The sequence below is a fragment of the Mixophyes fleayi genome, chromosome 1, assembly GCF_038048845.1.
Source record: "Mixophyes fleayi isolate aMixFle1 chromosome 1, aMixFle1.hap1, whole genome shotgun sequence".
Taxonomy (NCBI): Eukaryota; Metazoa; Chordata; class Amphibia; order Anura; family Limnodynastidae; genus Mixophyes; species Mixophyes fleayi.
Genome location: NC_134402.1, coordinates 304,846,017 through 304,871,944, shown reverse-complemented (window position 1 = coordinate 304,871,944; position 25,928 = coordinate 304,846,017). Strand labels below are relative to the sequence as shown.

Here is a 25,928-nt window from a genome sequence, read left to right as displayed (position 1 = left end):
TAACTGTAAATAACCTGTTGCTCATGCACAGGAGGTTAGCCGGATGATTGATATCACAAGATGCTTTTATATAGAGGCACCTATAAATGACATCTTGGGCACATGCACCTAAAGAGAGGTGTTTGTAGGCAGGCACGGGCGGTGCAAATGGGTGCTCTGCGTCTGATTCAGTGCAACAGAAGAAATAGGTTTGCTACACACTGATTATATCAGCTCACAGAAAAATCATGGTAGATTCTGTAAATAAAAACACTGTTCTTTGAGCTGAATGGGGACATTATTACATTACCTGATACAGCCAGTGTGTAAGTAGATACTGTATAGGTGCTTGCTCCAACGATACCGGTTTGTTACAAGTAGTTGTTATGATGAGTGAAGCATTACTATTGCTTGGAGCAAAACAAGTAAATAAAGAGGATATTGTTTAATTTAAAAGGATCAATAGAATAAAATGTAAGAAATGCAATGTTTATTTATGTAGGGTCATCTACTGAGAGGCAGCACGCCACAAGCATATGTAATTATATGCATATTGCAGCCCCCGCTTCTCATACCGATGAAATGCCAAGTGTGTGCAAATAGACACAATAACGTTATCTGAGTGCTATGAAACCGTGCTCTGTATATGATCCTAATAATGTTTAACTGTGAAGCTGAAGAAAAATAAAAAGTGGCAGATTGTTTTCCACCATCAAGTTCCTTCCATTTAAATGATTTCCTGACAATCATAGAAGTCCAATGTGAAATGTTTTCTTGTTCCACAATTGGACATATTTCTACATACAGGACAGTAGGATCTGACTATATGCAGGGGCGTACTTTATTGTTTGTTGTTTGTTTATTTCTTGCACGGGAAAGAGTTATTGTTTTTATAATGTGAAACCTCCCACACAAAAATCAGCAAATGTTGTTTATGCAAGTTAGCTAAATTTAGGATTCCTAAACGGCCACACATTCATTTGAGCATTCATTTCAGGCTTCACACCATATGCATTGCTGTTGTTTACAGATCTAAAATATGTGCAATTTTATCATGGGTGGCATTTTATTTCATTTTTCCCAGCTTGTCATTTTGTTAGCAGTCAGTCAAAGTGGTATTCCGAGACAGTTGCATTATTAAAGATCTTGTTTTTGACAGAAGTGTGGAGCATACAAATTTGTGTGTCCATCTACTTTGCTGACATGTTTAGATATATACAATAATATGGCTCTGTTTGTGACAGCCCTGGATAAATCATATGTACATTGTTGTCACTTGGTTTGACCCGTATTTTAAAGTTAAGATAGTAGACAGTCAAAAGAGTGGGCTATTTCACTATCCACTATCATCCAGCAGAAATGCCAAGCCTGCAGGAGGAATAGGTACTTAAGCTGAATAGGAAGGAATAATACAGGATCAGCTCAACACTATCTTGAGTCTGCCGTATTCCTTCTGTGGAAGTGAGAGTCAAGAGCATTTAGTATCACTCAATAGTAATTGTGTTGTGAGGCTATATATTTGAGTTGAGCAGGCCAATTTATACTTTCAGTCATTTGTGTAGACCTGTATAATCTATATTACTATTTACAAATGTTCCATCTCAGAGATATGCAAACTCTATACTAAACACTAAAGGTTCAAGATGACAGAGGAAGAGATGTATATAGTCCTATAGCCATCCTCTTCTGGAAAATAGTTTGCACACTTTTCACAGGTATGAGGTTCCACTTACTGGCCACAAACTCACATTGGACACTAATTACAACACAGGGATCCAATGACCATATGAGAAGGGGATGCAGTCTCCTAGCTCTAGAATTACAGTGTCATGAAAGTTTCAGTGTATTGTCCACTTGGTCACCACTGGCTGGAAAGGTGTTACTGGGACTTCTAGTTCCACTAAGGCCTAATAGCCAAAGGATACTTGCCTCTCCACTGCGTGTTAACTATGTGCTCTTTGTGTGCAGGTATCATACAGACAAAATACATCACAGGTCATACCATGGCATGCTGTGAATTTACAGATTGGAAACTCACCACTTTTGTGCTATCATGCACTTATAGGTTTGGTTCACACATGAGCTAGTGTTCAGTAGATGAACATTATTCCCAAAGCAATCAAAGCAGGACACCGAGTTCTCCCTACTACATTCACCCCTGCAATTGCACTATCCTTAAGACTGTACTGCCAAGCACATATTGGGGTCAGAGCAAAATGCATGCTCTCCTACTCCTCTCCTACACCTCTGCTTACACCACCATACAAATACTTATGATGGGCTGTGTAAGCAGTAGCCATCACCTTATTTCAGTGAGGTCCATCCCTGCCTTGCTGAGTTATACTATGACATTTACAGTAATATACATTTACAGCACATTATACAAGACCAGAATGTTAACAACCTACATTATATTCCATGTTGTATTCAATAAGTTATCTTGCGGGGGGAAGGGGTTGGCTTCTCTTTTTGTACTCCCTTTATTTAAAAAAGTGTTTGCACTCTTTTCTGTTTGCAGGTTATTCCAACAAAGGATAGAATTGAAGGCTTACTAGCATTTAAAGAAAAAAGACCTCCGCGTTACAAGGGAGAATAAGGAAACACTTTAATGCCTTTCCTTAGAATATGTAGAAACAGAAGTGTTTTGGGCACCGTCTATCTATGCCTTGCCTCAGTACACGGAATTTCCCAACCATGGAATTTGAAGTAAATATTAAAAACATTACGGCATCTGGAATGTGCCCATACATGTATCTGATACAAGTATGTGTTTCAGATCACTTTCATAGTTTCTGACGGTGCTTGTACCTACATGCACTGTCACTCACTTGCCTCTTCTAAGTTACTTGAACTGTCAGAAAGTCCAGTTTAATAACAAACACTAGTAATCTCTAGGGCTGCACACAAAGGCAAAACCTGTATTTTTATTTTTTTTGCTTCAACAGCATTGTACGTTATGAAACACTGTACACATAAAATGTCAAAGTAATGTGAAATAAAGCCATAAAATTATTCACAATATCAATGAAAAATGTCAGCAAACGTAACTACAAGAAAACATTTTCAGAAAACATCAGACGGAATGTATGAAATCAATAAAGCCGTATTAAAACAGTATGTGTTGGAAAGAACTGAATTTGTGGATTAAATAGTATTATAGTAAATGATGTATGTATTAGATACATCTACAATGTTATGTGTTGGTGAAGGTGATAGACAAGCAGCCACATTAGAAGAGGATTGGGTTTTCGCACAGTAAGCATGGACGTATATGAGCTGACCTAAATGAAATTCTAATTTCTTGTGTGTGTGTGTGGTAATATCTGACGTAAACTGTGATGATATAGAAAGTGTGGGAAAACATAATTCTATTATTAGGGTAGAAATTAGGTGATTTGTTGACAGATCACTTCCTATGCCCCCTTTCTCCCCTTTCATTGGCTGCCTGGAGGAAACATGTTATAGAATACTGCTTTGGAACACTGCTTCGTTTCTCAACAATACACATTGCATACACCTACTTGTTAAATTTGCTAAATATTATTGCAATTAGGAACAGCTTGGTATGATCAATTAAACGCCAGGATACTTCTCTGTCTTGATTTGTGGCATAAAACATGGTTATTTCGACCTATTTCTTTTCTATTAAACAATCGTTTGTTGGCGTGCCTACTGGTGACCTACTGAATCAGAGTGATGCTCCAAAAGCTCGATTTCCAATTGGAACGGATGTTCACTTCCACCCATTTAAAAAATGGAAAACAAAAACTGTACTACACTATTTGGGCATTCCATCATGTTCAGGTCTTTTTCAATAATAAAATCTAACTGTACCCCTAGCATTATTCATTGTGCCCATATTTAATAGTCTGTATTGTACTTTTCCTTCCTTTCAGTTTTCTGCAGATTCCAAGTAGAACACTTCTCTTCATATCAGAATTGTAAATAGAAATGTACATTAATTTTTCACAGATAAAATGACCAGTAGAGCACATTAATTTGGAATATACTGTAAATATAGAGGAGGTGCAAGAATCACAGAAAGGAATATAAAAAATTAGGCTTCATCCATGTGGACACTGCCTCATGTCCCTATATTGACAGTGATTGACTGTGTCCCCAGGGAGCATTCACCAAAAGGATTAATAAACCTAATTTTCTGTGTACGTGTATGAAGGCATCTCTCACACCTCTTCAGCACCCGTATGGACAAGGCCTTAGTGAGACAATGACGTTGCCCTTGTGACTGCCTGAATTGCCACTAATGGTTTCATATTCAGAAATGAAGACTGAGATTTTGAATCACACACACATACATACATACATACATACATACATACATACATACATACATACATACATATACAGCTGCACATTATGTAGAGTTCTACAGATCCGTTCTACAGAACTATAGTGGCTCCTGTATGTGAAGCTATACAATACTATATAATTCATATTAAATATATAGAAAATGTATATCTGTTTCTGGTGTTGTATAATTAAACTTTAAATTCAGTATATAATATTGGCTGAAACATATCCTTTGCTTATTATAGTTTGTCTTGTTTACCTTTTGTGATCATATCACTTGTTGATGGATAAGTGCTAGCATTTCAGCAGAGAATTTGCTGATCACACAATCTATGATAATTAAAAAGTGTGTTTGCTATTTCTTTTAAATCCTGGGAGTATTTTTCTATTTCATAGATACTTACTGAATCATCCCAAAGTAAGAACTCATTCTGCAGAATATTACATTTAATGAAAGCTTTGTGTTTAGAAAGCTTTATTGCTTAGCTTAATTAAAAAAAAGTAGATAACATTATGCAATACAAAATGATGTAATGATTCTGACAAGTAGTAGCTATAATAAAGCTAATGTGTTTCTGTTTTATTTTTAGCAACCCAGAAATAATATTTATAGTAGCTTCTGTGAATCTTCATTAGTTTTTCTGGCTTTGTATCTTTTAAAATGCAATCCTGGTGAGGGGCAAAGCAGCCAGCAGTGACATCGCTGCATTGTGTGTAATGATATAATGCCCATCATCAAGTTCATGCCTACATGCATCCATCATCTGTATTAAACAGTAACTGTCTCCCCTGTGGCATCACCACCAAGTAGTGTAATTTGATCGCCTAATGTTTATTCCTATCTGCACAGAGTTAACAGTAGCAGAGAAGGTAACACAAAATGGAGTGGGAGGGGCAGGTTGACACAGTCCTAAGGCTGCAAATCAGTTTCTTGTCAAACTATTAGCCAGGGTTAGTCTACAAGTGACATGTTCTATTTGCAAATATGTTTTTGCGCCTAGTTGATTCAATGGAAGCCACTTGTTTGAAATTGAAAAATCAATAAAGGTATCAATACAGTTATTTATTTTCTTATTACATTTTTTCCTGTATTTGCTATCTGTTGGATATTGACCTGTCTATTCCTCCTTTTTCTTTTGTGCCACTGAGTATAAGACCAATACAACACACTGTGTATGGTGACAGTCACGGTAGAGATTTCAGATTTCCCTGCTTGGCCCAGCATGGTATTGGGAAAATCCCTAGTAGGTCCCACTACTTGAGGGCCCTACCCCAGGGGGTGGGGCCCAGACCGTGCACTATGGACAGGGGCGGGCTGAGCTGGGACTTGTGCTCCCCGGCTTAGATCCCTATTGATTGATCTGGACTGGCATCTGGCCAGCCTAGTTGTACTTTATACTGATGTGGGCCGCCTATGCAGCCATGTCCTTAACTGACATGGCGTTGGTCCTACTGCAGTCCTGTAGGACCAATATTGTGATTGCGAGTGATGTGGCCACAGAGGCAGGAACTATATTATTCAATGGGAACCTCTTCAATAGGAGGCTCCCACTAGTAGAACAAAAAGTGGAAAATGAGATGAAACAGAAAGCGGAGAAAGTGAAAAATAGAGAGAGAGGGGGGAAAAAATCATTCACTTTTGTCTAGGTGAGTGCATGTTTAATATTTTATCTGTTTTACATTTAAAAAGTAACCTTTCAGCTCCACAATATTTAAAAATATATAACTTATATAAAATGTAATTTTAACTTATTCCAAAAAATTGTTTTAGTACTTGTCAATTATACGGGCATCACAGTAATGCATTATGCTGTTATTTCCACTTGAACTGCTGTTTTTAAATCTTGACTTGACTTGAGCCAGGCAATAACAAATTTGAAAACAGTGGTTCAAGTGAATGCGGCACAGTTCTGGTGAAGAATCGTGGCACCCATATAAAATAATTGGAACCAGTGTTATGTGGCACGTTTATAAGACTGTGATCTCATAGTTGGAACCTCTATGGCGAAGTGAACTATTTGTCCTTTTTTATTTCTCGTTATAAAGTGGATTATAAAGTACACCTTGTTGGACCATTTACATAGAAGTACCATTTACTTTGTGGAGAATTATGAACTATTTCCATTTCTGGATATTCTTTTTTTATGGACATTGAGAATGTTTGTTGTTTTTATTAATATGATCTACAAGTTCCAAATTTTTAAGAACTCTATTTTTGGGACTTCCGGAGTTTGTCAACGTTTTTGATCAGTGCAATGAGTTATGTGTTCTTATTACAATTTTGTTTGATTAAAATCTTTACGATACATATATGTACTATATTTGGTTTTACCATCTCCATTTAAAGGTAGGCTACACCATTAGCGCCTGGAGGCTTTTATATGTTTTGTATTACTTTTTAGAGGATTAGGGATCTCCTCTTTCTCCTCCCCTTTGGCTGCTGTACATTTCTCACGGAGTGTGCTGGTATTCTTTATTTTTATTTATCTATATAATTAAAACTATTACCATCTTTTTTTTATTTATTTTTTAGAAATAAATATAATAAAATATGTTAAAAGTATTGCATTAGAAAAAATACATTATTCCAAGAATAGAGCATATTTTTAATGCTTCTGTTCTTGTGATAATATCTGATGATGGCATTACCAGAACATACATAGTCTACACCAAAAGGGGTAATCATGGCTGTAACCCTATTAATACACAGAGTGAGTGAAAACGAGCACTTTGATCACCGTAGTTCTATTACATGTGAAATTGCCATTATTTACAAGGTATACATTTTCATTATATACTACACTATGTCGCAAGCCATGTCCTCTGTGGGCTGATCACTCCCTCCCCTGTAGTGACTGACCACACCTCTCTGGCAGCTATCCATGTTCCCCTCAGGTGGCAGCTCAACGATGGTGTGCACACTATTTAATTTGCCCCTACAATAGTATTTTCTCTGGCAGGCCTTTCATGCCCCAATCAGATAGTGGACATTTCTTATTTGGTGCCTGGAGCATTACCCTGAGTAAAGTAAAAGGGACTGTGAGAGTAAGTGGCAAAAGTTTATCTGGAGTTGGGGAGCTATTGACCTTGTCTGCCCTCATTCAAGCTCATTCAATGACCTTGTTGGGTCTGAGAGGTCATCTACTCTCATAAACTCAATCATCTCTTCTCTGTATGACTAAAGAGTCATCTAAATTCTCCATGACCCATTCTATTGGCACAGTTTACATAACTACTTATGACTGGCTTTTTGTGGATGATGTAACTCAATGATACAAACTTTCCAGGAATCATGCCAAGCTGGCAGAGTATGCCAATTTATAACTGGCATTATGATTTTATGTACATTGATACTAGCTTCTATGTATAGTAATCCTTTATGCACTCTGCTCTATTTACACATAGAAAACAGGACTGTAATGTACACCTTATACCACCTTCCCTCAACCTCACTTCCTCATCATCTACCGATGTCGGCTCCTGTAGAACGCTACCCTGACCGTGATACAGTTTACACCAGACATGAACCAAATGATGCAGAAAACAAACATGACACTGTTTTACTGACTTAATCTTGTACAATGATTACTAACAGGACCGTGAGAAAAAATGTGTATTTTTTTGTGATTTATTTTTTTTCCCCAATGACTCAATTTTATAGCACACCAAAAAGATATTTACGGATTGTGTAAGAAGATAACCCAGAAATGCAAAGACAAACAGGTTTTATTGAGCTTTACTTATAGCCTGATGAGAATTCTTTAAATGACATTTTGCATGTTGTATAATTTTCGCTTGAGGTTACTTGAAAATAACACAGTTACATAATCCAGCAAGGGCTTGCCATGACTGGCTGCTTACAGATGGTAATTCATTCCAAACTGTATTTGAGTGATACCTCTCGAGAGACGGAGTTGTTTCATGACATCTATAATTGGATATCATAACCTTTTAGTCTTCCGTTCCAACATTCAAACTTAAAAAAGAACTAATTTAAAGTCCTCAGGAAATAATTATCATGCTGTCTTTAGTGTTGCAGAACAGTGGTTCTCAGGGAAAATTTCCCTGTGGTTGACAATGTGGTCATATTCAAGCTGTGGTGGCCACATGGTAAATTTGAAGATACAGTTTACAAAGTCAGTGAATTAAAATTTGAAAAGATCATTTAGGCCATGCACCTTTTTAAACACCACACCTCTTTAGAGTACAATAACAAGTACGCATTTCAATGTTTTTGCTAACTGCAGGTAGAAAAATAAGCATGTATATGAATGTAGCTACTATGCAGTTTTAAAATATGTATATAAAATTTAGATTTGAGGAGTTGGATGCGCTGTTTTCCTGGTGCACTGGGGCTCCATAATGGCCGGAATTGCCTGACAGGTAAGTGTCTGGGGAGGTACATTAACACCTGTTTGAGCTGTTTGAAGCAGAGGACAACAGCACAAGACCATTAAAGCCTTTGAGCACCCTGATGAATCTGATGATGGTAAGTAGGAATTATTTTTTATGTTAACTCCTTGAACTCCACCCAAACTAAATTTTTGGTATTGAGTTGAATTATTCCTTGAGCCAAAATAATATTGATGGCAATGTACAGTTAGTAATACATACATCATTCTAAAACCAGCTATAAAATTGTACACCTCTCTCTCTAGTATTCCTGCTAAAATGTCCCAGGTATTATTTGAATGAGCTGTTGGTCTGCCCTGTCTTTGGGCTGAAACAATCTTGTGATTCTTATCTCATGATCAATCAGAGCCAATATGTTAAAAGCTGACTTTCAACAATTTGATGTCACCGAAAGTTCCTCAGGTGCACAAAAAGCATGGTTCTACCAGGAAATTGGATGTGCATATTGTTGTTTGTTTACTAACAGTTTTTTACAGTATATAGCACCTGTATATTCTGCAGCACTGTCCAGAAATAGCTAACTTCATGTAGACACAGTAAAAGCATGGTTACTCACCCACGAGGTAGTCATTTCACCTCCTGGCCCCCAATATGATTCTCCCTACCTCAACCATCTGATCAACAGCCACACACGAGGGGTGTGGGTAGGTGAGCCTGTATATAAGGACCCCCTCCGACGGCAGATGAAGGCAGAATGCCCCTGGTGAATTTCTAAGTAACTATACAGCTGTAACACATGGCAAATGTAAAATATGTTTACTTTATCAGAAGATTTTCGTTTACATGTGTGTGTAACTCTCTCTCCCTTCCCTATTCATTACAAAAGAACTGTTAAAAAGTGTTCTGTTTCTTTTTACTTAGTTGTAACAATGTTGCTACACTTTGAAAACCAATTATCTTATATCCAGTGGAATTTTTTTGTGTAAAGGTAAATAGTAATATTGAGTATATATAGAATAAGTCACATATATACAAAGCTGTCACTTCCATCAGTGTCTTGGTGGCAATTTGCCTAGTTACAGGTTAGCTATGTTCTGATAAAAAAAAGTGGTTCTACATCTGAACAGGTGTGTCTTAAAGTATACTAATCCTGAAATGAGACAGTATACTTATTGGCTAATTTTTTTCAATCTACATTTGTAGACTGTGGTATAAGTAAAGTTACGATTCATGGTTAGACCATTATTTAGAGTGTTAGATATGTCCCTTTTAAAAAATAAATAAATAAATAAATCACAAGCTTTTTACACATTTTGAAAAATTCCATCAAAGTGTCAGTGACAGTACGGAGTCACTATAGTGTATATATCTAGGGATCAGTGAGCATTACACCAGGACCTGATGCACCTCTGCACGGAAAATAGATATAATTAATCTCTTTTCATAACCACAGAGTGAAATTGCGTGTGTGCATGTACTTTGGGGTCTATACACTAAATAGTGGGGTTTTTCTACTCTTTCCTCCATATTGTCTCCCCAGTAGCCACTTTGCACGACCTTCCAGTAGGGGTGAGTCCTAGCAGGATGAGTCAGGCGGAGCTACAGCTCTGACACCTGGTAATAAGGTGGCAGACAATTCCTCCATATGGTGCTTCAAAATGGGAGCACAGATCTAGCTCTACCCTAGTACATAGAAAACTTTAAAGGGAAGACAAGCAGATTTGAAAAACCAAAAACTAAGAATGCATGACACATCTTGACTTTATACAATTAAGATCTGTACTAACTATTCTTCACAGTAATTAATACATAATTTCAACACAGGCCTGATTCATAAGGCACACAAAATGAACATATTGTGCATTGTTTTTTTAAATACACGTAATTCAGTCCTATGCACGTCAATATTAAACTAGAAGCTGATCTGAAGAAAAACGTCTCTTGTTGAATATGGGTCTAGGTAAGCTCTGCATATATATGGCACTTGACAGATACAACACACTGCAGGATACATGTGATACATCTGCGTTCCCAGCAGAACGCACAGAAAAAAACTAAAAAATTCAGTTATTGTGACCTGCTAATAATAATCATTAATGACAAAACAAAACAAAAGGTATAAAATACATTTATTAGGATGTTGTTAATGTCTACTGTACATAAAATGCATTTTTACAGTTGCTCTTGATTGCAAACAAATGTTTTAGATTGTATATGCGACCGTCATCACTGTCACTCAGCACTTACACCTGCCCTGATGCAAATGATATGACTGAAACACACATACCTTAGAGATTCCTAAAGCTTGAATCGGGCCCTACTGCATGCACTCGAGCTTGGCACATCCTTACAGCCCATTTTCCTCCCCATTCCGCCCATGAAGTGGTGTAAGTGTAATTTCAAAGATGAATTGCATGCACTTGCGTTCTCTGGCGTATAGTTCGTTTCTGGTCATGTATAGAGCAATATAAAGCAAAATGCAGCACATATTTGCATTAATGTTCCTTAATCAGGCCCATAATGTCAATACATGATGATTAATGTAAATACACTACTGTTATGCCTATTTTAATTCCGTGTGTATTTGAAAAGCAGTGCAAATTAATATAGCATATAATAAATAATATAATTGAAAATACAGTTTAGTGTAATATGTATTCTGAGGCCATATTGCAAAAAGGAATTGACAGTTTGCAATTTTTTTCCATCTCTAGTAGTTACTTTCTGTTATTGTGTTATTTTGAGGTTTGATTGATAATATTGATTTTAGTGCCCTGATTACTTTTTGTTTATGGACATGTTAATGAAAGCATTCTAACCGAAACCAAAGGCTGCTGTCAGTCAGTGACTATTCTTTGTGCTCTTGACTGTTGTGCGGACTGAACATTCATTTTTGTACATTAAAGTCATTTTGTATAAGCAATAAATGACAATTCATTTTCTTTCCTAAGGTTATTCTTTTTCAAATATTCATAAGTAAATGGCATGCTATTTTATACAAATATTTTTTTTGAATTGCTAATCTTATTACATGCTGTGTCTTGCCATGTTTTGGATGTAGACCTGGAGATCCGCTGACTGTACAACATATCAAAACCTGTGGAAAATGCATTCATAATTAAGTGTTTATGTTAGCTTTGCAATTATCCTCAGTGGGTTTTCAGTTACTTTTGTATAGTTATTAGCACAGACTAGGCCATATGTTTGCTAAATTGCTTTTACAGGAAATGTGCACCCTATCTTTAAGTAGAACATTTGTGTATGGTGTATTGTATGCATAGACATTTCCTTCTATATATATTTGTAGTAATACATATGTATACATGATTGTTGTTATTTTTCTGTCTTATGAGCCAGATGTATTACAAATATGGCAGCTCACAACAGGCTTGAATACATATTTATAAATGCAAATACTCAGAGAAGGTACGGGCTCTGCACACATTGTAATAAACTGTACCCATATGCTTAAATGCTTGTTTATTGAAAATTAAATATATACTGTTATTTTCTTAACTTAAAGGCAAATTATTTGTTATTAATACTGTTGATGATTATTATTATTATTATTATTATTATTATTATTATTATTATTATTATTATTATATTTATAATTGTAATCACTCCTTAACAAGCAGAGTGGCGATACTTTCAACATTTTTATTTCATTCATTCACTTATTGCTGATTATCGAATTCTAAAGTGTGTTGAGTCTTGCTAAATGGATTCCTCAAACGATCCCTGTCTTGTTTTGCTAACTCTTCAACAACTCCAAAATGCTCCAAAAACAGTGGTGGCTGAATAATTCAAATTGCAGGTGATGTTCCAGGTTTGGTGCTTTATCTCTCTTGTAAAACATTGCCTAGATAACAATTAGTCGATATCCCTTGTTTATAAATTAAAAAAACTTTGGATCTATTAAAGCCATGCATATTGTAGTAGTTAGTCATTTAAGCACAACTACACCAGTAAATACAGATTTGCTGGTTGAGTTACAATTTAAGTAAGATTTCTTTCAGTATTGGTTTATGATTTTGACTTATCTTTTTTTTTTTTCGTTAAACACCTTCCACACTGTTACACATTAAGAGCCATTACAAGAATTCTCACATTTTTATTAGAGGTGTAATTCACATTTTTTTAATAAAGGAAGTGTAAACAATATTAATAGTCACAAGATAACAGGAATTACTGTTATTGTTATCAGGAGGAAAGACCCTGTCAGCTGACTTGACTGCCGACAACCTCTGCTTCTGTGTTATAGTGTGCCTAGAAAAGGCATGAAAAAGAGGAAGAGAAAAAGACTGAGTGGGTACAGCACAACCCAGAACACAAAACATATACAGTAAAATACTCATTAAAGTTTTTGTTTTTTTAAATAAATAATAATGTAATATGTATATTCAAATTGAACGCCTGCAGTGGTATAGGAATATGTGCTAAACAGAAAGCACTGATGCTTTTATGGTTACAAAGAAGAAGGAAGTGGATCTGGAACCGGGCATTGAAGATAAGGGGGGATAGACTAGGAGAGGGCACATAAGAGGTATAGGGGACAAGGAGGGACAGGCATGAATGGTTAGAGAAAAAATACAATAGGGAACAGAGAGAGCCCCCAAAAATTCAGGGAGAATAGTAAACATTTCTGTAGATTAGGTAAATATAAGGTTGTGGTTTTTGTGTGTATGGAAGGTACAGATGTGGACTTTACCTTAGACCTATGCAGTAAACAAGATATGCCCCCTCCCAAATCCACTCGGCTATCATCTCATCTGTCCACTGTTTAAAAGAAAGCCCTAGATGCACACCTTTACAAGATAGGTGCTGAAAACAGCGGGTAATAGTGGGATTACCAAGTAGCTCAAGCTGTAACCAACAGTACAATAAGGAATCTATGTAGTGTTTCAAGATATGCTTATTTATTACATGTACAAGTATAGCAGTTTTGCCAACACCAATGTTTTGTGCATGTAATAAGCTTATCCCGAATGACTGCTCTGCGCGGATTCCTTACTGTACCGATTTTTAGAAGGATCATGCCACATAACATGACAACCTCAAATGAATAACTCAAATTAATCTGTAGCATTTCAAATTAATATAAATCCCCTAAATAAACTCAAATTGACTATGAAACTTTAAAAAAAAAATAAGCCTACAACCCATTATTTGTAGATTTCAAAATAAATATAAAGCAATCAAGCTGAATCCCCCAAAAGGAACCATGTCCTCTATATCACATGATTTCTTTTTACTCCAGAGCCTGCATGTTATTGCTGTGCAGGTGAACCACGGAGAATGCCGTGGGTCAGCTTCAAATACCAGAATATATGTGTTTTGGAATGTTCAATGATCACTGATCTTAATGCTTGCACAATAATTATATTGATCGTATCATGTTCCTTCTGCTTTCAGAAAATCACAACACAGGTCTCTTCTGAGCTTGTGCAGTAAAGCCTTGACTTAGATCAGAGTGGGAGCCTCGTGAAAGTGATTTGGCATTCCTGGGTCTCTTTTTCCTCTGCAGTGGCAATAGTTCCGAGGATGCCTTTGTGCTCTTGATCGACTTGATCAAGGCAGAATGAAAACTATATAGTACTCTGAGGCAAATAAGGAAAAGCTGAGCCCCCAGCTTTTTTTGCCTCACCTGTTAATAGCTATTCAGTGTCCTTGTCCGCCGGTGCATGCTGGAACATGTAGTTCCAAATAGTTGTAGTTCCAGTGTGAACTCGATATCTGCCCATCAGAGCTGGATTAAGGCTTCGGGGGGCCCGGGGCACTTAAGACAGGGGGGCCCCTAAAATCTAAAATTAAGGGCATAGTGACACATCCTGCATTACATCACCTACAGCCCACAGTATGACACTTACAGCTCTCCCAGAGGGCTCGCTTAGGTTGTCTGCATAAGAAAAATCATTGCTTCCACAAACTAAAATACTGTACATTAAAACAATCATCAAAACACCACATTAAAATGGGTATTGACACCACACATTAAAACTAGCAATGATATCACACATTAAAAATAAAATTTATAATGCACATTAAAACTAGCAATGATACCGCCACCCTCCTACAGACAAAAAAACTGCATTGTTGTGTACACCATTGAACAGTCACCAGAAATTGGGATTGTCCCACTAGAATCACAACATTTCACAGACTTTGCTGCTCTCTCCTACCTGTTCTTCTCACTTTCACCACCTGTGCTGCAGGTTTCTTTAGTTGCGGCTTGTCTGGATCCTGGAATGTTAGGGGCCCTATTTGGGGGAAAAAATGGGTACATTTAGAAAATTACAGCCACTCCCGGCGTTAAATCGGTACCACCCATGATTAATAATTAGGCCTTTCGCCAGCCCCAACATTAAAATAATAGTATTCACATTTAATAAATAAACCTATTTCCCTCCCTACAAACAGCCCCAGCAATAAATTAATAGTATTTACATTTCAGAAATATACCTATTTCCCGCAACCGTGACTGCCATTAAATAATTCATAGGCACATTTAATAAAGGGACCTCATTCTCCCCAAACCACCCCATCTTAAATTAATTGTCCCCACTATTGTGTCTCTCACCCCCCTTTTTCCTCATGCTGTGTCTCTCACCCTTTTTTCTTATACTGTTCCTTTCTCCCCCCTTTTTTCTCATGCTGTGCCTCTCCCCCTTTTTCCTCACTGTGCCTCTCTTCTCCCCCTTTTTCCTCCATACTGTGCCTCTCTTCCCCTTTTACCTCCATACTGTGCCTCTTTTCTCCCCCTTTTACCTCCATACTGTGCCTCTCTTCTCCCCCTTTTACCTCCATAATGTGCCTCTCTTCTCCCCCTTTTTCCTCCATACTGTGCCTCTCTTCTCCCCCTTTTTCCTCCATACTGTCCCTCTCTTCTCCCCCTTTTACCTCCATACTGTCCCTCTCTTCTCCCCCTTTTTCCTCCATACTGTCCCTCTCTTCTCCCCCTTTTACCTCCATACTGTCCCTCATTTCTCCCCCTTTTTCCTCCATACTGTCCCTCTCTTCTCCCCCTTTTACCTCCATACTGTCCCTCTCTTCTCCCCCTTTTTCCTCCATACTGTCCCTCTCTTCTCCCCCTTTTTCCTCCCTACTGTCCCTCTCTTCTCCCCCTTTTTCCTCCCTACTGTGCCTCTCTTCGCCCCCTTTTACCTCCATACTGTGCCTCTCTTCTCCCCCTTTTTCCTCCATACTGTCCCTCTCTTCTCCCCCTTTTACCTCCATACTGTCCCTCTTTTCTCCCCCTTTTACCTCCATACTGTGCCTCTCTTCTCCCCCTTTTACCTCCATACTGTGCCTCTCTTCTCCCCCTTTTACCTCCATACTGTCGCTCTCTTCGCCCCCTTTTTCCTCCATACTGTCCCTCTTTTCTCCCCCTTTTTCCTCCATACTGTCCCTCTCTTCTCCCCCTTTTTCCTCCATACTGTGCCTCTCTTCTCCCCATTGTTCCTCCATATTGTGCCTTTCTGCGTTATTCCCTTCTTTTTTTTTTAACTTACCTTTCTTTTAGCTTCTTTCTTCTCTTCTGTCTTCTTGTTTCTTTCTTGGTCCTCTCCGCGTTGCTCCTCACTGAATGACAGGCGTGACTTGATGATGTCACACCTGTCATTCAGTGTTGACAGTGCAGAGAGGAGGGAGGAGGAGGGACGCCAGCGCCGCGGTGAGGTAAGTAGTGTATCTTTTTTTTTTTTTTTTTACTACCCGGCTCCCCCCACCAACGAAGGGAGCCCCGAGCCCCCCGCCGACACCGCCACCATTAAAAAAAAAAAGAAGAAAAATAAAATCAGTAGAAGTTATGCGCGCGGCGGCGGGGGGCCCTCGGAGAGAGGGGGGCCCGGGGCACATGCCCCCTGTGCCCCCCCTTAATCCGGCTATGCTGCCCATTATAATAAAGCAGTACAACAATTACAGAGACGTATTTTAAAATAAAGTCTAATTAATTGAATAAAACACTGAAACCCATTACATTTAAAAAGAAACCTTTTTTTATTCATTCTTTTTTTGTAATCCAATGGGGAAAATTGGCTGTAGCCCAATGGGCAAAAAAAACCCTATAAAAGTCAATGCTAGACTGCTCACTAAAAGACCTAGCAGTGATTGACTGTGGCCTGAATTGACTATGCCTTTCCTTTGCAAATAGTCCATTACAAGCGGCCTACATGGAAACATGCTTGTGATTGACTGACAGACTAATGCATCTCCATATCAATTTAGGTCAGTCATTCTATTTTGGTATAATGGAATAGAGTCTTAAAGTGTGATGATTATGTAGTATATCTAATGACTGATTGTTATTTTCTGTTGAATTCATGTATGACAATGTGAATATTTTATGTAACCATGTAATGTCATCTCACTGTGTGCTTTGCTAAATGACGAGTTTGAACCTATGCAAGTGTCAATAATCTTTTGCAATTATTTGGAGATAGATAAGCATCTCAGAGGAGTTTTTTTTGGTATGCAGAGGATGGGGACCTGACCAGCCAAGCAAAATGAGCAGAGGTCAGAACATCCCTAGCTCACTTTGAAAGCCCTGTGACAATTGGGAGGTCAATCTGTCCTTATTGACCACTAAACTCCAAAGGTGAGGGGTGAGAGCTATGTGGAAAAAGGTTTAAGATCCTCTGCCTTAGACAATAATGTGTGCATGTTCATGAGGGGATCTATCAAGACTGAAATGTCTCATATTTCTCAATTGTGTTCCCTCACACTCACCAAGTCTTAACTAAGTAATTAGTGACACTGGGTTTATTTCCTATTTTATTTTCTGAAACTTATTTAAAGTGACACTTTTAAAACAGAACAAAACACTGATCCCAGTTTATCGATAGTGAGGGGGAGGGTCAGTCAGTCCCGTCTTGAAAGTAAAGAAGATAGAATTTTTGGGGAAAATGGCTTTTTGTACAGAGAGAAAAATATCACAAGTATGCATCCAGATGTATTTGCTGACAGGCAACTAGTTGTACTTCAAACCTATAGGGAAGGGTTGTTGAAAGTAGACCATAAGATACCCCTAGCAGGACATTTGGGTATTGCCAGAACTAAAGCTCGTTTGGTACATAATTTTTACTGGCCTGGTATGCTGACTGACATAGCCAAGTACTGTCGCTCGTGCAATGTGTGCCAGGTGATTGGGAAGTCTGGTGATGTGGGGAGGGCCCCTCTCATTCCCCTGCCCGTCATATCAGAACCCTTGCTGTGGATATTGTGGGTACCCTAGTCATTCCCAGTAGCTCAGGGAAAGAGTACATTCTGACCGTAGTGGATTATGCTACTAGGTACCCAGTAGCTGTATTGACTGTATTGAATGCTCTTTCCTCCATTCGCCCAGACAAAGTAGCAGATACCCTTATAACGGTTTTCTCCAGAGTGGGGTTCCCAAAATAAATGTTAACTGATCAAGGTACCCAGTTAATGTGTTACCTCATGCAGAGTCTTTGTGTTACCTCATGCAGAGTCTTTGTAAAAAGATGCAGGTGAATCATTTAATTACTACCCCGTATCACCCGCAGGCCAACAGGCTGTGTGATCGCCTTGATAGCACCATAAAACAAATGCTTAGGACTTTTGTGGAGTCGCAGGGAAGAGACTGGGAGAGATTCCTGCCGCACCTCCTCTTTGCATACCGCAGGAATCCACTGGCTTCTCACCCTTTGAACTGCTGTACGGGCGGCAGGTGCGCGGGCCGTTAGATTTGATTAGGGAAGAGTAGAGCTGTAATTTAGAATTCTAAAGCCTGGGGCGAGAAAGACAATTGCCGCCCCCCGAGCCCTCAATTTTAACCAAATTAACCTAACCACAGCCCTAGTTACAGCCATGGGAAAGAGTGGGAAGGGAAATTGATCACCCCAGAAATGTCAGTGTTACACTATGTAGTGCAGTTCAGGGAAAAATTGCAGTTCTTGATGGGGATGGCACAGAGCAACCTGAAAGCTGCGCAGGCAAAACAGAAGCTGTGGTATGAACGCAATGCGAGAGAACGCATATTTGAGGTTGTTCAAAAGGTTCTGGTTTTGATCCCTATGTGGCAGAACAAGTTGCTGGCTGCCTGGGAGGGCCCTTACACCATAGTACAGCGCATTAATGATGTCAATTATGTAGTGGCAAAAGATGAGGGCCAAAAGAGGCAGAGGGTATATCACATCAACAAGTTCAAAGCTTATCATGATAGGGAAGCTTGTGTATTAGCTATGTGTAGCTTGCCTGAGAGCAATCAGGCGTCTGACCCCTTGGTGATTTAGCTGCTACTGCTAAAGAGGCAGGTGACTTAACAAAAACGAAGTTACCACAGGTGGTTAATTGGACAGAGGATTGTGAAAATGCATGTACAGCTCTGAAATCTGCTCTAGCCCAGTCTCCTGTGCTACAAGCCCCAGATTTCAAATAGAGAGTTATAGTACAGACCGACGCATTTAACTATGGACTAGGAGCTGTCTTTAGCCAGGTGACAACGAAAGGGTAGGAGCACCCTATCATTTTCCTAAGTAGAAAACTACTCCTCCGGGAGATGGCGTTTGCTACCATTGAACGAGAGTGCCTAGCCATCGTATGGGCACTGCAAAAGCTATATCCCTACCTGTATGAGCGGGATTTTACCATTATCACAGACCATAATCCTCTAAGCTGGCTGAATAGAGTTTCTGGGGATAGTGGAAAGCTGTTAAATGGAGCTTAATTTTGCAGCAATTTAAGATGGAGCTTATTTTTGTAGCAATATAACTTCACCATTCAGCACCGGAAGGGTGCAGAACATGGAAACACAGATGGCCTCTCGTGCCAAGGGGCAGAAGTAGTGAATGGGCAGGAGAGGCAGTGACAGGTTCCAGTTCTCTGTGCCCTAGGATTAGGGGGAGGTTGACGATTATGTAGTATATCTAATGACTGATTGTCATACATGAATTCAACAGAAAATAACAATGTGAATATTTTATGTAACCTTGTAATGTGATCTCAATGTGGGCTTTGCTAAATGACATGAGTTTGAACCTTTGCAAGTGTCAATAATCTTTTGAAATTATCCAGAGATTGATAAGCATCTCAGAGAATTTTTTTTTTTGGCATGCAGAGGATATGGACCTGACCAGCCAAGCGAGCAGAGGTGAGAATTCAAGTCCTGTGAACATTCCAGATCTTAAGACATCCCTAGCTCACTTCAAAAGCCCTGTGACATTTGGGAGGTTAATCTGTCCTTATTGACAGCTAAACTGCAAAGGTGGGGGGTGAGAGCTATGTGAAAAAAGATTTAAAATATTCTGCCTTAGGCATTTTCATGGGGTCTATCCAAACTGAAATGTCTAATATTTCTCAATTGTGTTCCCTCACACACACTAAGTCTTAACTAAGTAAGTAGTGTTTATTTCCTGTTTTATTTTCTGAAACTTATTTGTGTAACATATTGTATGTCTTGTTATTAATCTTTTGTATCTTTGCCTTGGAAACATTTTTCAGATTAATAAATTTAAACTAGTGTATTCTCCATGATTCTTTGTGAACTTCGAAGCCCAGGGAGGCTCATGCTACATGTGTATGTGATTTAAGTGTGAAAAGAGGAATACACACTTATGTTTACAACTTTCCCATTACTAGATAGGCAACAGGATCCCATGCAGGATTCCATATGTCTTTGGAGCCAGTAAACTATTTGGGGGGTGGGGGAGGGTTGTTCTGGACAATTTTCAATTTACTTAATCAACATAAGGCAACACATAACTGCACTGCTGAAAAGTCAAAGTACCAAATCATACAAAATACATTTGAATTAAAAGGAGAACAAGACTGAGGTTGATGAAGGAGGTGCAGATGTGAGACAGAGGGTAGAAAGGACTTGTTGGAATTTTCAGTCTAGACAATCTGAGCTAACGGGACAAAAGTGGGCATGGGACAGGATTTTCCAGAACATGCAGAGGGAGTAGTATCAGTTGGGAGAGAATTTATTCTTATTCAGGTAGTTTCCATCCAAAGAGCTAGAATATCACATAGGGAAGTAACATAGGCATTGACAGTGATAAGAGACACAGAGCGATAGTAAATACCATATGGATTGAAGCATGCTTAAGAACTGTGAATGACTATTGTAACACAAGAAAGGAATGCAAGCAATTGATATTAAACAGGCCACGCTTAGGATGCTTACTCTCTTTTTAAAAATGTATATGAGTGTAGATGGTTCCAGTAATTATTACTTGTGCTACATCTTGTCAGTTTCCCCGATCTCATGCAACATTGTTTTGTGGTTTGCCAGTGTGTTATAATTTGTATTCTAAACAATGCTATTATGAATATCCTGCTGTGAGAATTCATGGGTTTATAAATTATAGGCTTCTTACATATGCACATTATTAAATAATGTGCTCATGCTAATTGCACTTATTTGTCAGTGGTAATGTGTATTTAATATGAAGGCTGTATCTTTTTTTATTTTTTCAATGTTTGCAGCATTGTAAAAAAATAAAAATTTTGTTTCACAGGGCAGTTTGTATTTAATTGACATATGTGGAGAATTATTTCCAACCATTTCTTGAAACACTTTAAAAAAAAAAAAGTTTCTAGTTTGATTTGACTTCAGAGACACCAACCTGCACAGTTGCAATCAAAAACATATATAATGAAGAGGCTGAACCTAGTCCACTAAGCGCTGAGAGACATTATCTGCCCAGGTGGTCTGAACATTATGTCAATATAAAGTCTTAACACAGGTGCCTCATTTTACCAGTGGGGGGACTAAGTCTCTCCATGGGGGTTAGCCTGTGGCGGAAATTATATGTTACTGGTCCACATTCCAAAAGCCTGGCTTCTGTATTCATAATGTTTCTTTCGCAACTCACAAAGTCGGTCCTAGGAGAGAGGATGCAAGAGGCCAGTGACTAAGGACCCTCCATATGAGGAAGCCAGTATCAAGACGTTAGATTAAATGAGTAATTCATGTAAAAAATAATAAATAAAAGACCAATCGTTTATTTGTTTTATTATCATTTAATCTGGTGCTGTCCAAGTATGTATACATAGAGGATTGCATTTAACTATGTGATTAAATACCAAAAACTGAAGCTGTCAGGCAATGCGAGGGCCATCAAAAAAGCTTTTGAGCGCTACATCTTGTCCAAAGGCCTTCAGTTGGAAATACCTGTTACAGTCCTTTATTAGTAAACTCATTAAAACAAGGTTGTGGGGTGCAGGATCAATCATGTAAGTATATAAATCAGCGCCGGTGCTAGGGTTCACGGCGCCCTAGGAAAAATTTCACCGCAAACGCCGCAAACACACTTAAAAAATAAGTAGATTTTACTTACCTTTTCTTTCTTTTCTCTAGCTGATCCACGCCTTCTTCACACAGGAGGCGGAGTGATGAATGCTGGAAGGGGTTGGGGGCGCCGGGAAAGAACTTTATTCACACTGTCTGTCAGTGACAGACAGTGTAATACTTCACCGATGCGCCGCGGACACTGAAAAACAGCGGTGGCGGGGTCCTCTCCTGAGCCGCTGACTAGATTAAAAAATCTAGTCAGCGGCGCCCAGCAGGTCCGGCGCCCTAGGCAACTGCCTAAGGTTGCCTAATGGGAGCGCTGGGCCTGTATACAATAGCAATATATAATGCTCATCACAATCATTAAACCGTAGCAGGGTGCTTTAAGGATTTGATTGCATATTACAGGGTGAAGACATTTATCCACTGAGCTTCATTTTGACAATGCATTTAATACCATTGTGTAATTTTTATGCCACATACATTGGCTGTAAAAAGTATTCAATAGTATTTGGCATTTTCACATGTCATTTATTTCACATTGTGAAATGAAAATGCATTTATGGATTTTTTTTACCACTTATTAACACAAAATCTGTAATGTCAAATAAACCTAAACTTAATTCATTACAAATAAAAATGGGCAATAATTGATTACATACTTATTCTCCCATTCTGCTAGCATACACCTATAGTAAACCCAATTGTAAAGTGCTACGGAATTTGCTGCTGCTATATAAATAAATGATGATGATGATGATAGTAAACCCTGGTGCATCAGTTGTCTTCAACTGAGACTGTTATTGTATTTGTAGACCTCTGAGGAAGAACCTTACATATTGCTGAAGAAAACGTAAATTACATTTTAGAAAGAACTAAAAATGCACACACGTGTATAATATATAATCTTTAGACTGTAAGCTCTCATGAGCAGAGCATACTCTACCCTCTTTTTTTCATGTCTGTACCATCTCCATTACCTCATCTTTGTTCTATGTGTTATAGATGTTTTGTATGATTTGTTATACCAACTGTCAAGTTCTACAGAGTTTTGTGGCACCTTATAAATAAACAACAAGAAAGCTAATGATCCCAGCATGGTCAGGGTCAGGTATCACAATGCAGGGTTTCTCTGGTTGCCTATATTTGTAGCCAGTATGGCTGGAAAAGCAGACCTTAGTGAATTTGAAACAGGGATGACTGTTGGGGGCACATTTATCAGGAACTTCAATGACCAAGACAGCTCAATATTTTACGAGCAACAGTTGATGTCAGCATGGAACTGCAAGGGAAAAAGTAATCCGCAACAGTGGAAGTAATCACATACCCAAGGATTATGACCTCTGTGCACTATTTTGAAGTGCCTAGAAAAAAAATATGAGCATCAATTACAGATTTCAAACTTTGGTGTAAGCAGCCAGTTGAATCAAAACAGGCTTACAAGACCTCCATAAAGCAGAATATCATTGTTGGGTTGTAGTGCATGAACCACTCTTTACATCAAACAATGCACATTTATGAGTTCAGTGGTGCAAAGAGAACAGCTCTTCGCAGCGTTGTCCTGTCCCTCTAGACTGTAAGCTTACGCAAGCAGGGCCCTCTCTACCCTTTGTCTCACATCTGCATCTCCTTCCACAACCTCATCTGTACTTGTTCTCTTTTTATGTGAGACTGTATGTGGTATGATTTGTAAGTGACTGTCTGGGACAGCAGTTTTTTTGGCAATTACAAGCAAACCATGATATTGCCTACTGAGCCAAGAAGTAAAGTGATATGGTCAGCTGAATCATCCTTCACCATATCCTCAACAAAAAAAATGGGTGCAAAAGTGACTGCAACCTAGAGGACTAACTACTTGTTTTTAACATTAAAGAGATCTAACAAGCCTTCCATAATATTGTGGGGTACATTTTTCTGGCATGGTTTAGGTGCAGTCATTCCCTTAGGAGGCAAGACCAATGCTGGTCCAACATCCTTTTAAGTGACTTTATATTAATTTAAAAAACAAACAGAAACATGGTGCAGATAAAACTTTTATTAACTACAGTATAAATTATCTGTACTGGATTAAAACTTTTAAGAGCATGTAGGTGGAAAGCACTAATACAGATAGTTTCAGATTAGCACCATGGAAAGAGAGCCACCAAAGTCTATACACCCTTCACTCTGAAATTGGGATCACTCCGAACAACCTACAGAATGCCAAGCCACACACCAACGCATTTTGTCTGCCGTGGGCTTCATCAGAGGCATGGCTTACTGCATTGAAAACGCATGTCTTTTTTAGAGGTGACCTCATCCCCGATAACACTATTCACACTAATGCATCCTCACAACTGTCCAAATTTCCACTCTGAGTTGATCCTCTTATTTCAGTAGTGCCCTCTTTCACTTAGAATGTAAGCTCTCTAATGAGCAGGGTCCTTCACGCCCTTTCTTTTCATGTCTGTGTTTATTTTGACTACCTTGTATGTCACTGTTTTATGTATGTACTGTTTTCCCTACTGTACGACGCTGTGGCGCACTGTGGCGCCTTACAAATATACTATAATAATAACTCAGGCTTTGTGAAAGTCTTTATATGGTATATGGTAAAGTTTATATAGTAATATAGCAGCAGTGATTACTTTCACTTTTATCCACACAAGTAGCTGGTAATAAACTTAATAGTCTTATATCATGCAATTGGATTAGTCTGTAATAGCCCAATGAATGATTTTACTTCTCTGTCACTGTGGAGGGGGAACTCTGGCAGGCTGCTGAAACAATAATTCACAAGGACCAAACCTCACCTTGCGTGCAGTACTTTTTACTCATCTGCTCACCCAAAGAGACACCCTCTCCGCCCAGGGGCTAGCTTTGTATGCCCAAGAAGAAATATTTAACAGGGCTCCTCTGGAGGTTCACAGTCATAGGTCCCTTGTAAAACATTCCCCACAGCATGTACACTGTCTTCAAACTCAGAAGGAATCAGGATCTCCAAGTCTCTCCATTCCTCCTCACTGGCTGACCTCACTGACCAGTCTGTCTGCTCTGCTCCAGAACTCCTGTCACAGGATCTCCTTCATGCAGCTTCTCCACACTCTGCCAAGATGGCTGCCCTGTCTCTCCTCTCAGGGAGCTCCTATTTATCTCCCCATCTCTCCTGATTGGCTACAGCAGGCTCCTCAATTTGGCTCCATGCCCCTCATTCATTTTCTCCTCCTTCCTATAGACTAGATTGCTGGGAAAGGCAGACACAGCTGTGAAATCAGTGCCTTTTTGTTGTAACCATGCTGGTGCAGAGGTCACAAACATAAGGTTGGAAATACAGCCAATCAACTAAAATAGTTTACTGACAGAAATAATAACCAATGGAATTATGTAGAAAAGGAGGAAACAATCAGAGCTCAATGTGCACCAAACCAAGTTTCAATGAACTGATTGGGTGTTCCTTTGATAGATATACATATGAACCAATTACCAATTAATATTGTTAAAGTTAAAATCAGCTCCTATCAAGGATACAAAAATGTATTCAATTGCAGTCTAGATATCTACATATATACAGTTCATTAGGTTCATTTGACTTACTACAATTTTACACGATTCCCTGTGAGAACTGATTGCTAAATACATCTAAAAGCTGTGTGTGTCTCAATCCCTAAAACAACTGAAAATTTTATATTCACACTAGAAGATGATGAATGTAATACTCCGCAACTCTCCCTGAGTAAAATAAGGAATTGCTCAGTATGTAAATGTATTGACTGTTTATTGGCATTCTTACTTTTTCTGAATCAACTAGGAACAAATGAGGAGACAGCGTGTACATCATTCCACTGAGGTAAACAAACCTGACAATCAATACAATTCATAAACATATATTGGTGCCTGATTAACCTTTACTTGGTGAACTAAGGCAGGGGAGGAATAAAAATGATTGGTGGATAGCGGAAACACCTGAAGTAAATATCCTCATTTTCCACTGCCATTTCAGTAGTTGGAAAAGATTGAAAACCCAAGATCTTAAAAACATAGACCTCAGGAA

At 38.6% G+C, this 25,928-nt stretch overlaps 1 protein-coding gene across 1 annotated transcript in view; it reads left to right on the top strand.

Annotated features, from left to right (window-relative positions):
* Positions 1 to 3,096, top strand: part of AUH (AU RNA binding methylglutaconyl-CoA hydratase) — a 188,776-nt gene extending 185,680 nt beyond the window's left edge. The window contains exon 10 of the mRNA XM_075211142.1: positions 2,498 to 3,096. Within this exon, the coding sequence (XP_075067243.1) occupies positions 2,498 to 2,575 (78 nt within the window). The 3' untranslated portion in view covers positions 2,576 to 3,096. The remainder of the gene's footprint in view (positions 1 to 2,497) is intronic.
* Positions 3,097 to 25,928: the final 22,832 nt, after the last annotated feature.